At 47.1% G+C, this 15,468-nt stretch overlaps 1 protein-coding gene across 5 annotated transcripts in view; it reads right to left on the reverse strand.

The window, feature by feature from the left end:
- Window positions 1-15,468, reverse strand: part of LOC149338789 (uncharacterized) — a 199,095-nt gene that overhangs the window by 107,433 nt on the left and 76,194 nt on the right. For 3 of the 5 annotated variants that reach the window (XR_016283761.1, XM_089550359.1, XM_089550357.1), the window contains exon 2: window positions 6,280-6,427. Coding sequence is in view for 3 of the 5 variants with exons in the window: in XM_089550359.1 (XP_089406485.1) it covers window positions 6,280-6,427 (148 nt within the window). In the remaining 2 variants the exon portion in view is untranslated. Of the gene's footprint in view, window positions 1-3,035; window positions 3,164-6,279; window positions 6,428-9,154; window positions 9,448-15,468 lie in introns of those variants that run through there. The other 2 variants (XR_016283762.1, XM_089550358.1) reach the window with 2 other exon arrangements.

Consider the following 15,468-nt stretch of genomic DNA (forward strand, 5'->3'; position numbering starts at 1 on the left):
TCCCTAGGCGGATCAACTAGTGCGGAGGCAGAATTCACAATGAAGTCATTGTTTCCGCTGGCTGGACGAAACCAAGCGATGAATGTACGAAAAGGGGGAGGGAGGGGGGGGGGAGCGCCAAGGGACACTCGGAGCGTGCGCAGCGCAGAGGGAAGTAAGCTACCCAAGAACCTTTCCAGAGGGCGCCCTCTCTGGGACTGCTTCTAAAAGTACTGGCGCGAAGTTATTCACGTAGATAATTACCGCGGCTCTCTCCAAGTCCAAGACAATTAACTACCAAGCGGACCCCACAATCAACGGCGCATCGGTGAGGGCTCACAGGAAGTGATGGCGTTCGGATCAAAACGAGTCGGGAGAGCAATGGTCTTTAGCCGAGGAGAATCTTTTGTTTAGAGAAGAGATTTGAAGCATGAAGACCGTGATGGCTTGATATCCGAAATAGGGCGTTCTATGTGAAATTTAGAGAGCTGAAAAATACAAAACAACAAACCAATTTGAATAACGTGAAGTAGGAGTTGGTGAACATTGAATAAAAAAACCGCCTATCGCCGGCGAAGCTTGGAAAGTGAACAGCGGTAGGTGCACAGACTCTTTCGTTTGAAAATCCCAGCAACACGTAAAGGCTCGCGTCAGTGGCCTTCTGAAATGCCTCGATTCTTAACCCTGTCTGTAGTGAGGGAAAGAGAAAAAAGATGTCCGGCAGGCAGCGTGGAAGGGAAGTTGAGCATTCTAGACTAATGACCCCGAAGAGCCGCGGAAAGCGATGTCAAAAATCCATTAGGGCTTGCTGCCACTCCGAGACCCCGACCGCGTAGAAGGCAACATCGCGGGAACAGCAACCCTTATACTACTGGATGCAAGGAATGGAACCCCCCAACTTCTACCATATCCCTTTGGAAACAAGCCGCCTGCGAGCCTGCTCATTTCTCTCATTCCCTACTTTCATCCTCAACCCCGCCTCGCGCCTAACTACGTCTGGCGCAGTGAGCTCTGAGCAGGGGTGCTCTTTCTTCCATCTCTGCGACGCCCTACTGTTTCAAAGAAATCTTGTCAATCCTTAGAGACACCCGCCTTCTTCTCTGTATTTCTTGTCTAGCTTTCTTCGCCTCAATTTTTAGTCATCTGCAAGTTTCATAGCGATCACACCGACATCCTTCTTTCCCGTCCTTTTTTTCCCAGTTTGTTTCTTGTGGAGTGTATTCCTAGAAATCTCTCCGCTCTCTTCCCCTCTCACCCAGCCCATGCCTTATCCGGTCCCTTCCTGATTTCCCTCTGTCTCGTGTTGAAGTGGAGCTCCTGGTGCGGGCATCATGTTAGGGCTGGGAGTGTTGCCGTGTGCGGGAAAACTGAGCTGCGTCGTTGTAAATCCCCCTCATCTTGGCCCTCCAATGTCTGGTCCCGGTGAATTAAAACCTTGTCTGGTCGGCTGCCCAGAACGAAATACATGAACGTAAACCATTAGTGTACGGCGCTAACGATTACGCTGGGACAAAATAACATGCCAGAGCACGGATGGTCCCGGTGCGAAACAAAAGCTGGGAGGGTGAGCGGAGAAGAGACGCCATTCTTGGGGTCTTTTTCGAGTGGATAGCTGTGTAGACAATTTGGCATTTGGGATCACAAGGCCTGCTGCGATTTTTGTCTTTCCGGAGGCAGAGATGTTTAACTAGGTGCCTGCATTTGCGTTGGAATGCACGCTGTTAAAAAAAAAAAAAAATGAATGCGTCAGTGCAAGTACCTTTTCATTTCGAGCATCACTTTGAATAGTCTAAACAGATGGACTCAAAATTTCTTATTTCTTAGAGCACGTGCATGTAAAAACTGCGTGTACGAAGCTTTTACCTTGGCTATGGAAATGCACTATACTTCTGTGATTTCGAGTACAAAAAGTTTCAGCCCTTATGCAGCCAGCAGGGAAAATCTGTCAGAGTAACGAGGTTATGTATGCTTTAAAAGGCAGCCTTATTGTTATTGACACATACCCCGCTTTGCCAAAGGGCGTATAAGCATTGGGGGGGGGGAGGGCAGGTTACAACTTGGACAAAAACAAATATTCATTAGTACAGCGCACTTGGTTATAGGACAACCGATTTCACCCTGCCACAGTTCTTCTGAAAAATCAGTTAGCGCAAATGTTTTCAACTAAATATTATCGCCTGAATACTCTGCAGCTCATCTCTAATACCCCTTCTCTGTATTATACCGGAGATGCCCACATACTCATCAAATATATTTCCAATGGCAAGGGGAACCCTGAACCCCTACTGTATTGTATCGGCTAATGAAAAGTTCCCACCTTTCGGCACGATAAAAATGTGTGAAAGCATGCACTGGAGGAGGGTGTGCATGGCGAAGGTCCATGCTGGACATAGAAACTGTTAACAGTATTGTTCACATAAAAAAAAAGCAATATCAGTGAGTTCTCTTGAGATGGCCGAGAAAAAAGTATTGTATCCGACGAAATGGCCTTATCTTTCATTTTTGGCGCACTGAGCCTGCTTTATTTTGTAGACAAGAATACTGGACATCTGGGCGTGTATTTATAATATTTCGCTTCCTTAAAAGCGCAACCTCAGTATTCTGTATAAATTACCTGTTCATAGAGTTATTGAAGAAACAACTTTTGTCACTTTGGCAGCAGTCAAAACCTCCTGGTTAATTTTGATTTCCCTTTAATAGCATTATTGCCGCTTCGAACCCAACATTCGAGGGAAATGACAGCTGATATTTGTGCCTACAGGGCGCAGCTGCAGAGGTGTATGCCGGAGCAGGTGGATATCAGCCGATTAGACATGCCAAGCTGCCATTAAGCCGCTTTCCATGCGCGCCATTATAGCAGCCGCTGTGCTTTTATTCAATGATCATTATATGCCGCAGGCCTTTTCGTGGTGCAACGTCCTCCTTGAAACATGATCACTTAAGGTGTACAGAGTGTACTTCCCACTTTCGAAACAAAATGTAGAAAGCGTAAAACCTGCCAGCAAAGCGGCTCTTCTGAACTGGCTCGGTATAGAGGGGTAAAATTTGAAAAGATCGCTTTATTCACTTTAATCGAGATTAATGAGACGCTGGCAGCAGTACCAGACGCGCGTGGAGTCCGCCATCCTTCGCATGATGAGACATACTCGGCACCCAGAGAGGACGCAGAAAGTTGCAGGTTTCACTGAAACGCAGGAAAAGAAAGATGGACTCAAACACACGGATACGATTCTTGAGGAACGAATCATCGGTTGTTCTGCTTGTTTGAAGAAATTGGCTGCAGCAAAGTCATTAAACTTTTGAAAGGTATCTGACTCTGCACCTCGTTTAAGGCTAGTCGATGTAAAAAGCTCCCTAGGTGATGCATCTTCGCATCGATTCTTAATCCTGTGCTAATGTTGTACTGCTTCGAAAAGCTGAAATTTAATTCCTTTGTGACCCGCTTTCAGCGCATTCGCTACTTCTTCCTGTGATTGAGCATTTTTGGTGAGACAGCATTCCACTAAGTACTCATGTCTTCAAATGTGATGTGCCTCAACTGAATCGCCTACATAACCGTAATAGCAATTGGTCTCACTCACTTTTATTCCTCATCTGCGAAATCTCTTCCTTGCGCCATTTCCCAACATAAGAATCTCGCCAAGCTTTAAAACAAATAATTTTCAGCCGAAACGCTGTATCTGTATCTATAAGAAGGTCACTTACGCAGTTTTTTAACGGAGTAGACTAATGGTTAGTTTTCTACCGGCATTTACTTTTGTTCTTGCCGATTTCCAAATTTGTGTATACTGTAATGCTAAATGTCCCAGAATATGATAGCAACATTCTTCACATCAGATGATAATGATGAAAACATTTATTGAAAGCCATAATGCCTTAGTTGAAGGGAAGGCTGATCGGGTCCCTAGTCCGGGACGCCTTTGGTGAAAGCCGCTGCCCGTGCTCTGGCTACGAGGGCTCGTTGTTCCTCGAGGTCCGAGCTGGACAGGGCCGCCTCCCAGCCCTCCCGCGTTGGCTGATTTATGATGTCAATGCTGTCATTTTTCTGACAAGCCCATACCATATGGTATAGGAGAAAATTTTTTTCTACAACATGGACATTACAGTAGAATTTCTAAAAAAATACATTTATGGTTATTAGCATCGATCTCAAAATCGGCCATCAAAAATGGCACAGAATGCGCTGCCACTCACTGTTTCGGTGAAACTCTATATGCTGTCTTTGGTATTTGCTACATAAAGCGGTCTATTTTGCGATATGAATAAGGATAAATTAAATAACTAGAAACATACAGATGATAGGTATGTAGAGCAAATGCTGAGGAAAAGTTTTGCGTTTGAAATGTACACTACTTAGTACAAACCCATTTGAAGGACTAATTTTTGAAAGCACAAACTGAATTCAGGTTGCGTTCAATCCAATGGCTAGATCTGGCTAGATCTAGAAAAATTCTTTAGGTGTAAACCGTACGGCGTCTTTGCCTTCCAAAGGTTACGAGGTGTATGGATTCAATATGTACTGCACCTCGCAATTTGTGTTTTACTTTTTATGGATCGAGATATGCGGAGGTGGCCGTCTAGGCATATGTGTTAATAAACTAGAACCCCGTAAGAGGATCACCATTACCGCTGAACTCTCCTATCTCGACCGGCAACAGTTGAGCAGGTCACTCCAGTGGAGAGCTTTCACGGCAATACCTATTGCATGAAAACCGAAGTGGTGAGGATTTCTGACCGAACCACTGAGATCCGCGTGAGAAGTCAAAATAATGCAACGTTATACTACGAGAGCACATATGGCGACTACGCCTGTGACATATGTGGTAGACGTGAAGCAGCTGTAGAAATTTTTCATAAACTTACGGCATGATCAGCCGGAAGCAGGTTGCAACACTCTTTGCGAAGCTAGTTCAATTATTATTACGATGTTCATTGTAGACAGTTGCGATGTTCCTTTTATTGAGCGATGTTACCCAGAAGTTATACCCTCCTGTGAAGATGTTATCAACGGGAACGACAATTTTCAAGCTGCTTATCCCATCCTCGGATCACAGGGCTAATTTCAGTGCACTTAATGGATATCGCAAGATGAACTGCTAAACATGCAGTGCAGCAAGGGTAAATGAGAGAAGCTTGGGGAAAGGCATGGCCGTAGGCTGTGCATTCTCTTATGGCTCCTCCCATCTGCAACCTCTCAACAACGCTGACCGGGACCTACGTAAACAACACCCGCAGCCACTATGAAAACACTGGGACCGACACTCCAACGAATGGATAGATTACAAAGCACGGATGCAAAAGCAGGCGCTGCAGGGGCAGCGGCCGATAGGACTGCACGCCAGAAATCAGTGAGCGGATAGTTGAAGGTGGCTGTGGGGGAGGCTGTTTCATAGAATGCTGCAGAACGGCCTCTTGCTCCTTACTAGGGATGGATAACATCAGTTAAAGGGAGGCTGTAGTTTAAGAGTAAATATGAGTATTTTTCACGGAAATATGAAGGGCCTCTTCAGCAGCACGCAAGGAAACAGTTCTAGGATTTTGCAGTGAGTTAGTGTTACTATGCCTGCCTTGCCTAAACTCATCTTTGGGATAAAGAGGTGCCAGTAACACAACCAATGCACCCTTAGTACATATGGAAGGGCTGAAGTTGTCAGTGCTTGAAGGGTTAGGGAGATCGATTGAGGCTTTTTTGAAATATGTACTCACAATGGAAAAGCGTGCAATGTGCTGGTTTCAAACATGTTGCTGAGTTGGAAGTGGTGGCCTGAACAATTTTCTTGGGGCAAATGTATCTCTCGTTTTTTATCGGTGCTCAGCAGGGAAATGTGGAAATCATAGCCGGCATCGACAAGGATATGCGACTGCTGAACGTACTTCTGCTTGATAAAGGTGACTTCTGTACGCACATATAGGTGCTGCCAATGTCTGCGGACCGAATGGGCATGCTGCTTCAGAGGTGGGTTAAAGAGTCGAAGAGTGCGGTTGAACCAAAAATTCATGTGCAGGGACAAGGCTACATAAATGGAGGGTGACAAGTCGTCCACTTTTCACTATTGTCTCGTGTTGTCAACCTTGTTTCCTCAGTTAGTCGATATGGTTAAAGACTGCGATGGCAGCAACAGTAGTGTCAGCGATCACTGCAGCACACTCGAGTCTTTTGCAAAGAGAGATAACGGTACTTTTGGAAGAAAAAGGCAGCCCTACCGGAGAGTAGTATTCTTTTTTATCACATATCTTACAGATTGATATCTACTGCGTCGTGGAGACAAACCTCGAAATGGAAAGGAACATGGCTTTTACCGTTCCAACTCCAGATGCAGGCCGTCAACAGGTGATACTCCGGGAGACAGGGATCTCAGGGAGGGCTGCACCAAAGAAGTCGCTTGTATATCTCCAAAACCCTCCTTCTGACTTCGGGCCGGCTCTCCAACTCTGCGATTCTTCATCACTGGAGTGGAATAATATGATACGCAATGCCTCGGTTACAACGATGAATACATGTTATAAAACTCCAGCACAAGCTGGCCACTGCCTCTGATGACCGTGTAGCATCACTGCTATCAATCCCATGTCTATACACAGTCCCCCAGCAAGTGTCTGTACTCCACTCAGCTACATACTGGGAAGCTCGGCTGCTTTCCTCGATTGCACGCCTCATTTAGTGATCAGCGAACTCGAAAATGCACGTAGAGGCTCTTAGCGATTCCCTGAGTGGCGCGCCGCTGAGTTTCAGTGTGCTAGGAGGATGGCGATGCCCCAAAATACATCTCGTTTTTATGAATGAATTCTATAGATACGTAGCGCAGTTCTGATGGCAGGCTACTTTAACATTCTTCATGCACCCATCGTTCGGCCCCATCATCCGCGCAAGGAGGCAGAGATGAGCGGACGAAGAGAAAACCCTTCACAGACTCTCGCCGGGCCTGTGAACATTGTCTTGCAGGCGAAATATCACCTCTTGCCGCGCAAATTCTAAGACGCGCTCTCGCCGATCCAACTCGCACAAAAGTGATCTGGGCTCCTGGCCACCAGGGTCTACGAGGCAATGAGGCCGCTGATGCGGCCGCCCGAGCGCTCACGCAACGGGCTCCTCATCCTAGCTCTCCTGGCTCAGAAGCTCATAAACCGCTTCTGCGGTTCCGCGAAATCATAATTCATTATTGCGACGGCCACCGTCTCTACCCGGCACTTGCCAAGGGGCTGAGAAAGGCGGAGGAGCGAACTCTGCGGCGCCTGCAGACAGGAACCCTTCTCTGTCTTGCCATGCAAAACACTTCGATCCGAACACAGATGGGCGCTGCCCGCACTGTGGAGAGATCTGTGATATCTTTCACATGGTGTGGGCATGTACTCAGAATCGTCACCTTTCCCCTTCCCCCACCCCCACCCGAGAGGCATGAGAGACTGCCCTCCTCAACTGCTCCACACTGGAGTCCCAAAGGGCTCTGGTCAAGCGGGCGCGAGACGGGGGGGCCTCGTCGTGCGGTGTCCCGGACTAAGGGTACCGACCATGCAGCAGGGTTTTTTGATCCTCAAGCTCTCTTTGATTAAAGTTTTTCACCACCACCACCGCCACCCACACATGAGGACACCGCCCCCTACCCCTGCCGTTTGGTGCGTCCAAGGACCGCGGCCGTCAGCTCCTGGTACCCTACGGCCCGGATCCTCCGTAGATCAGGCCACATCCGCCTGTCATCTCATTTTTTTTTTCTTTTACCATCAAGCTCTCTTTGATTAAAGTTTTTCACCACCACCACCACCTGTCATCTCATCCGCCGCGGCGGCCAACACTTCACCACTTTGCCACTTCTTTTCTTCCCTGGAAACCCATTAAATCATCTCTTATCGGTCGTTCATCACGCCTCATTTTTCGGCTGGCTGCCACGTCACATGTCGAGAAAGCTGAGTGGTGGGATGTTTCCTACGAGAAACGCTGCTGCCGGCATGAATAGTGGATTGCCAGGAAAGAGCTAGCATTTCAAAAATTCAGGGGGGCACTTTGTTCGCCTAAAGTGCGGTGAGGCGAAAGCCTTAAGCGCGGTGTTGCTCCTTGTGTCACTGATGTGTGGTTAAGGTGTTAAGATTCGCCTCTAAGAGCGGAACGCAACAGCGTCTTGAAACGCTGCCAGGGAGTCCACAGAACGCCATCGCCCGTTAGGCTCTACGCCTTGCTCGTCGGTAAATTGTTTTTTGAGGAAAGGAAATGTATCTGTCTCGCATATCTCGGTGGACATTTGAACCTCTCTGTAATGGAAGGGAGGAAGATGGGAGTGAACCAAGACACCGTATTCACCAGACGCGCCTTTGTTCATTCCAAACCATCGAGCTGGCATGGAGGAGTGGTTAGCCGTGCTCGTCCCGCACTCTGGAGACACTGGTTCGATTCCCCAACTATACCAATTCCGTACTCCGTTTTATTCATTTTTGCGAAAGCAACACTACGCCACTACGCTCATGAATGGCCTTTCGCGCAGCGGCGGCCGGTAGCCACGATTTACTTTTAGAATGACTCATGATGTCATACGAGGGTGAGGGATGGGCTACCAAGTCCAGTCGCCGCGCAGCGGCGGCCGGTAGCCACGCGCGACATTTAGAATGACCTCTGACGTCATGATATGCCGAGTGACGTCATACCAGGGTGAGAAATGGGCTATTAAGTCTATATATAGTCCTCGCGCAGCGGCGGCCGGTAGCCACGCGTGACCTGTAGACGCGGCGCACTGCGTTCCTTCTGTTGGAGGCGCTGCGCTTTTGCTTTCGCAACCTACCAGGCTTAACCAAAGCAAAGCCACTGCCATTTTTTTGCTTGAACTTTGGTGACAGCAATCACTCGGATTTTTATCCTCTTGAATTTAAGAGCTGCACGCGCTATGACAAAGAAAATGCAATTAGTGTGATGTATCTGCTGTCGGAGGCACGCAGAGGACCTGCAGGGCATTACGCCAAGTTTATAGGCAGTCAATCAACGCGGGCTGTCTGATATGGCATCACGAGGCAGGGCATGACGGAATAGGCTACAACACCTGTTCGCTGCCGTACTACTGGTGGATGTGTTTTTTTGTGGTCAGACTAGAAATATTAATTCGGCAAATTGGTTAATTAGATAAATTCAGTCCCACATCACTACACCATCCGTTCAATTGGATGCATAGTTTCTAGCCGTAGTACAACTGACCTCGTTTGAAATCCGCGCACTCTGACGTCACCGCCATTTCAACCAATTGAAAAGCGTGACATTTCTGTCGACAAGTCCTGTTGACACCGATGAGGCATTAAAGGCTTCCGCCTTAAAACGATCTTTATGAAGAGCTCACTGGTGGAATACCGGCGGCTCCTTCGTGCATGTGAAGAGCAGTTTCTTAACCTGTTGTGATGGAGGAGTTTCTGCATCGAGAAGGAGAACATGGTAAAGGAAGAAAAGATCAGAAAGGCAGCGAAATGACCAGGCAACGTGGTGTTTCACTCTACATCTGCGCTAATTCGCCGCGAAAACACCGAAACAAAAAAATTCAGGTGTCACTTTCACTGTCTAAAGTGCGTAAAGGCGAAAGCGTTTTCCGCACCACTTTCACTGCTTCTGTGCCACTGGTGACGTCACATATAATTGAGTACTAATTACAAAGTGATGACAAATCACTAATTAATGGTTAATTACTGATGAATGCCTGAATACTAATTAACTGCTAATTAATGACGCTTAAGCTTCGCCTTTAGGAGTGGAACGCGACAGCGTGTTGTAGCGCTGCCAGGGAGTCCACGGAACGCCACCACCTGTTCGGCGCGATGCCTTGCCCTTTGAATGCAACGCTTTTTGAGGAAAGGAAATGGCGCACTAATTCTGTGTCATCTCGGTGGACACCTGAACAGCACCGTAGAGGAAGGGAGTAAGTAGGAGTGAAAGAAGACAAAGAGGGCCCGTAATGAAGAAAATGAAAATTGTATTTGAGGAAAGGAAATCACGCAGTAACTGTCTCACATATCTCGGTGGACACCCGTCAAAATTCAGGGGGGCACTTTCGGTAAATTGGTTTTTGAGGAAAGGAAATGTATCTGTCTCTCTCTCACATCTCGGTGGACACCTAAACCTCACCGGAAGGAAAGGGGGGAGAATGAGAGTGAGCGAAGGCACCGTATTCACTAGACGCGCCTTTGTTCATTCGAAACCATCGAGCTGCCATGGCGGAGTCAGGCAATAAAGACAAAAAAAGCTGGCATGGCGGAGTGGATAGCATGCTCGTCTCGCACGCCGAAGACCGGGGTTCGATTCCCGAGCTGGACCAATTTCCTACTCGGTTTTATTTATTTATATGGCCTGACTAGAAAAGGTAATTAGGCTGACTGGGTAGTTAAGCAATTAACTAAGCTCAGTCCCACTTATACGGAGCATCACTATACCATCCCTTCAATCGGTTGCATGGTTACTAGCCAGAATACAATTGGCCCCGTTTGAAATTCGCGCACTGTGACGTCACGACCGTTTCGACCAATTGAAAAGCGTGACATTTCTGTCGACAACTGCTGCTTACAACGATAAGACATTAAAGGCTTCCGCCTTAAAAGCACCCTTCTTTTACCGTCCGCATCATCCTCGGATACGAGTTGATCGGTATGAATCCGCGATTTCAAGCCACGAAGTGCGCGGCTCATCCTCGAGTTCGGCGGTTCCGCCTGTTGTGAACTTGTGACGTGTCGAGTAGGAACGGAGAATATCTTGTGCCACTTTAAAAACAAAGCAGTGTCATTGATCCTTAAGCATTTGACGAGGGGCAGCGCACAGCAACTAATGTCGTTTCGAAGAAAGCCCGCGACATCGGATGCACACTTGGTCAGGACCGCTCGCGTTTTGCGTAAAGGGGGTTTAATCCGTGGCGACAGCAAACCTTTTTCTGCCGAAAGTTGACGTGGGAAAATGCCGAGGAAGTCCGAGAACAGTACAGAAGAGCGGGTCAGTCGTAATATCGTTGACCTGAAGGAGTCTCCGAAGCTGAAGCGGGGGCTTTCTCGGTGTTAAAACGGCTTGGAAGCGGACACGCAACGATGGACAGGGCGATGAAGGCCAGCCCAGAAGAAATCTGACGCGCACCATCCTGCGTGCGTGACACGCCGAGTTGACATGCAGATGGGGCAATATGAATTCGGGTGAGTAATGTGGAGTGAAGATTCACCGAGCGGACGAGTAAAAGATCAGCGCCATCTGGGTGGCAATTCGGTCCTTACAAAGTACAGTGATGCGACAAGAACATGCGGTAGGAAGTATCGGATTGGTCGGAGCGGAGGCGGTCGATAATGGAGCGCAGAGATGAATCGCGGCCCTGTTCTTCGCTGAAGCAGACTAAGTGTTGTCGTGTTGTCTTCTTCGTAAAACAACTGCGGAAAGAACAGCGGCATTGGAGTTCACCACCACAAGGCGGCGACGAAGTCTGTAGCCCTGTGTTGAGACAGTTCGGAAGTGTTGGTGCCAATAGCGCTTAAAACTATTTCAAAACTACCGGGTGGTACCACTCACCGGACACCGGACCGGCTTACTGAAAGAAGTAACGCCTCCCTCTCTGAGCACTTTTATAAGCGCACACGGGGCTTCCGATTCTTATGCGCCGTTTTCCATGTCAAACAGACATTGACGGAATTGCGGAAGTCTTTGTAACGCGTTTCGAGAGGGGCTGTATTAGAGATAGGCCTGGGAAAAAAAGAGTTAAGGTGGACATGTACAGATACGCATTTGTTAGCCTTAGAAAAAGATTAACGTTTTATTATTTCGGTGGAGAATTCGAGAGACCTCGTGACAGAATACTAGGAATCGGAGAAATTCAAAAGTATCTCATCCTTAGGTTGCACAATTTTTTACGATGGAGCTCTTTTTTGACAGTCTTATTTCTCCTCTTTTGGGAATAGCCTAGCTCGGAAACATTAGACAGACAAAAAAAGGGTTCTAATACGAGCAGTAAAATTTACCAATCTGAGCAGGACTGCAGGACTGCGCGAAGGCGTAAGAATTTCGTTCTTCTCGAAAACTCGACGTTCGCCATCGTCCAGCGTCATTTGGGAAAAAATCCCAGAATCCCTCAATTTAGCATACAGAAGAGTAAAATAGCATGAACTGGGGTTCCACCCCAAGCCCTCTGCGTGCCATGCGAGTACTCAACATATAGGCCATGCGGGGTTATTGGTTCAAGCGTATTAGAGAGACATCTTTTGACCGCGTTGTGATGTGCATGTCTTGGTAACGTGTGTTTGGAATTTGTGCTCGTGTTTTAGCTAGTGAAAATTAAAACAAAATATTGATATACTTAATTTGCGCGGAGTGGAAAAGAAGAGTTATGTTGGTTTTTGTACTGAAGCGAATGGTGTGTATGCGCATATGTAGTGGCATATTTATACGCATTTCGTGCAGTGTAACCAAGATAGTAATTTTTAATCGATAAATATGACTGGTGGCTGGCAATCGGTAATGTAATAGGTGATTGTGACTGTGGATTTTCAGTCGGAGAAAATGTAGAAAGGAAGGAAATAAAACAGGAAAAAGGAGGAGAAGGCGCTAAGGCATATGCTCTTAAGACGGCGCTTAAGCGCCCACCTGTTTTTTTTTCTACAGCGCTGCTGACGATGACGTCTGTGACAGCCCTAAGGACAATACTAGCGAAAGGGTTTAAATTTAGTGAGGGAGGAAAGAAGCAAAAGATATTAACATAAATTAGAGAGTGTTGCGTACGAGCTGGCACCTCAAAAATTAACTGGGGCCTGTATTTATTGCGAAATAGTTTTGAATTACGCGGTGCGCGTTCATATATTTGCCTGTGATCCTACTTGTCTCAAGAGGGCTCTAAACCACTGTCTTCTCCGTGCTTTATTGCCAAGCGTGCAATAACATCAACCATTAAGTGGTGCACAGCGAAGGCTTAGAATATAGAGGGCTGTACCAGCGCAGGAGATAATGAGGAAGCTGAAGAGTACTCTAACAGCGCACAACTTACCACAGACACAAGAAATTGATGAAGACGCAGCGCTGTTCTCGGCATGCTCGGCTATGAACTGCTAAACTGCAGAGCATCAACACACACCATACTATGTTTACTCGGACAAGTACAGAAAATTACTGTGGTGACTAAAAAGGTAAATTTGCTTTGGTCAAGAAGCGGCGACTTCTTAGTACGACGTGATTGAAAGCCTATGCCTGAAGTGGGTGCGCTGTGCGATGTACTGTGCGTGCCAGTACTTTGCACCGCACTTCTTGTTGGTGGCTCACTGCTAAAATAAGCTTTGCGTGTGCGACGAGAGTTGGTGTAATACATTACGTTATCGTTCGCAGATCCCGTGCCTAGAGATCAATCACGTGACTCATACGTCACTCCTGATTAGATAGATGGTAATGAAAGAAGTTTTCGGCATACATTAAAAGCACATTATGAAAGCCCAGGCTATGGAATAGCTGATCGCGCGAAAAAAGGATAACACCTCTTGCCCTCCAAGGTCAGAAACTTCGGGTTATGAACTGACGTTGCTGCGTCTGCTAGGATGTGCAGAGGCAAAGGTCATTTATTTCTTGAGAGACCCGGATATCTGTTCACAATATGTGTCCTGGGAAGACGTCAAGGGGCAAAGCAAGCGGCTGGCGTAAACCAGGAAATGGTCTCCACTCCGCTTCATTAACGCGGCGAGAACGCGCCAACGACAACGCAACCACGCAACACCACCCGGGGCCATGAATGCCACCAGCGCCATCCCTCCAAGAGTTTGCGGCACGAACTCTTGTGCAATTTGAGAGCGGCGAACTGAGGACGAGTGTAAGGCGATCAACTCAATTAACGGCAGCCCTATCTGGGATTAAACGGCACTGCACCCGAGCGAAGTCAGGCCTCTGCCCTGATCTCTTGTCCACAATAGTCGAGAAAGAAACCCCGCTTGCGTATTTATAGTGGATTAACATGGACCGCGCTGTACTGCGCCGCGCGCTAATTCAGGTACCAGACAGTGGCCGTCTACACTGCTGGTGGGAGAGGGGAACTCTTTAAAACAGCCCATTTAATTTCGGACTCATCAGAATCGCATCGAATGGAATGCCGAAGTGCATGTCGACGTCGGAGACTACAGCAACTATTCGGGTGCGCCTGGGACAGGAGAACGCCGCTGCCTCGGGGTTGATTTCCCCCGGCGAAGCAGATGCGCTCACTACACTGTGCACACGCTGTTTTGTAATCGCCTAAGCACCCATCTTCTTCCTTCTTACTCCCGCCTCAATTATTACCCGACGAGTCAATTAGCGCTTCAGAGACTATCCGGGTGACGACGCCGAGAAAGAAAGAATGGTGCAATAAATGGCAGATGATTATGAATCCAGACAAAACAGTTTCCATGACAATTAGCAAGAAAAAGACACCGTTAAATTTTGAATATCGCCTCAACAACGTCCCACTAATTAAAGTGCAGGAGTATCGGTACTTGGGCGTATCAATAACATCAGACTGGTCAACGCACGTTCGAAACGTCACAAAAAAAGCTACGAACAAACTGTTTTTTCTCAAACGTATGCTGCGTCATTCTGCTCCCTGCACTAAGCAACTCGCATATGTCACCCTTATTCGTCCAGTTCTTGAATACGCCAACATAGCTTGGTTTCCGTACGTGAAAAACGATGTAACCATGTTAGAAAGCGTGCAGCGCAAGGCTGTTCGTTTCATATTCAACAGGTACCGCCGCACCGATTCCCCAACTGAACTACTACATCTCGCAGGCCTTCCGACGCTGACTAACCGAGCCAAGGTACACCGCTTGAAGTTCCTATTTGAACTGCTTAACAATTCCTTTAAGATTGATCCCTTAGCCTTTGTTAGTATCAACCGTTCTAGAAACACACGCCACAAACACGCTCTCACAATTCAGGAATTCTCGTGTAAAAACAACGCCTTTCACTACTCCTTTTTTCCTCTCGCAGTGCGCGAGTGGAACAAACTTGATCCAGTAATTGCACAACAAAGCTCGCCTGAAAAGTTTACCCAGCTTGTAGAAGAAGCGCTATTGTGGCCAAACGCAGAGTAAAACTATTGTATGATATCTGTGTTATTATTACATTGATCATTTTGCTTTCATTGTTTGGTGCTGCATTACTTGCATGTATTTTTATGATCCTAATTCTTACAAATTGTGTACTTACCATTGTTATTTATGTATTTTGAAACACAGTAAGTTTTCTGTGTTGCCTCTTGAATTCCTTGTACATATACTTTGACACGTCCTGTATTAATGTAACCAGTCGATTGTGTCGCTCTCTCTGGTATAATTCTTTGTTAATAATACTGTAAAATTGTTTTTCTGTACCCACCCCTGTTACAATCCCTCTGGGGATTGACAGTATGTTTAATAAAAAAAAAAGGAGGGAGAGAGCGAGGAAAATGGGACCGTAGATGCACTGAGACCCTGGGAGGGCCTGTGCATATACTTGGCCTAGTCATCGCCGATCCTACAGGGTACGTGTTGTTATAAACTTCCGCTTTG

This window comes from Amblyomma mixtum, chromosome 6, assembly GCF_055824585.1.
Source record: "Amblyomma mixtum isolate Tamu chromosome 6, ASM5582458v1, whole genome shotgun sequence".
Classification (NCBI taxonomy): domain Eukaryota; kingdom Metazoa; phylum Arthropoda; class Arachnida; order Ixodida; family Ixodidae; genus Amblyomma; species Amblyomma mixtum.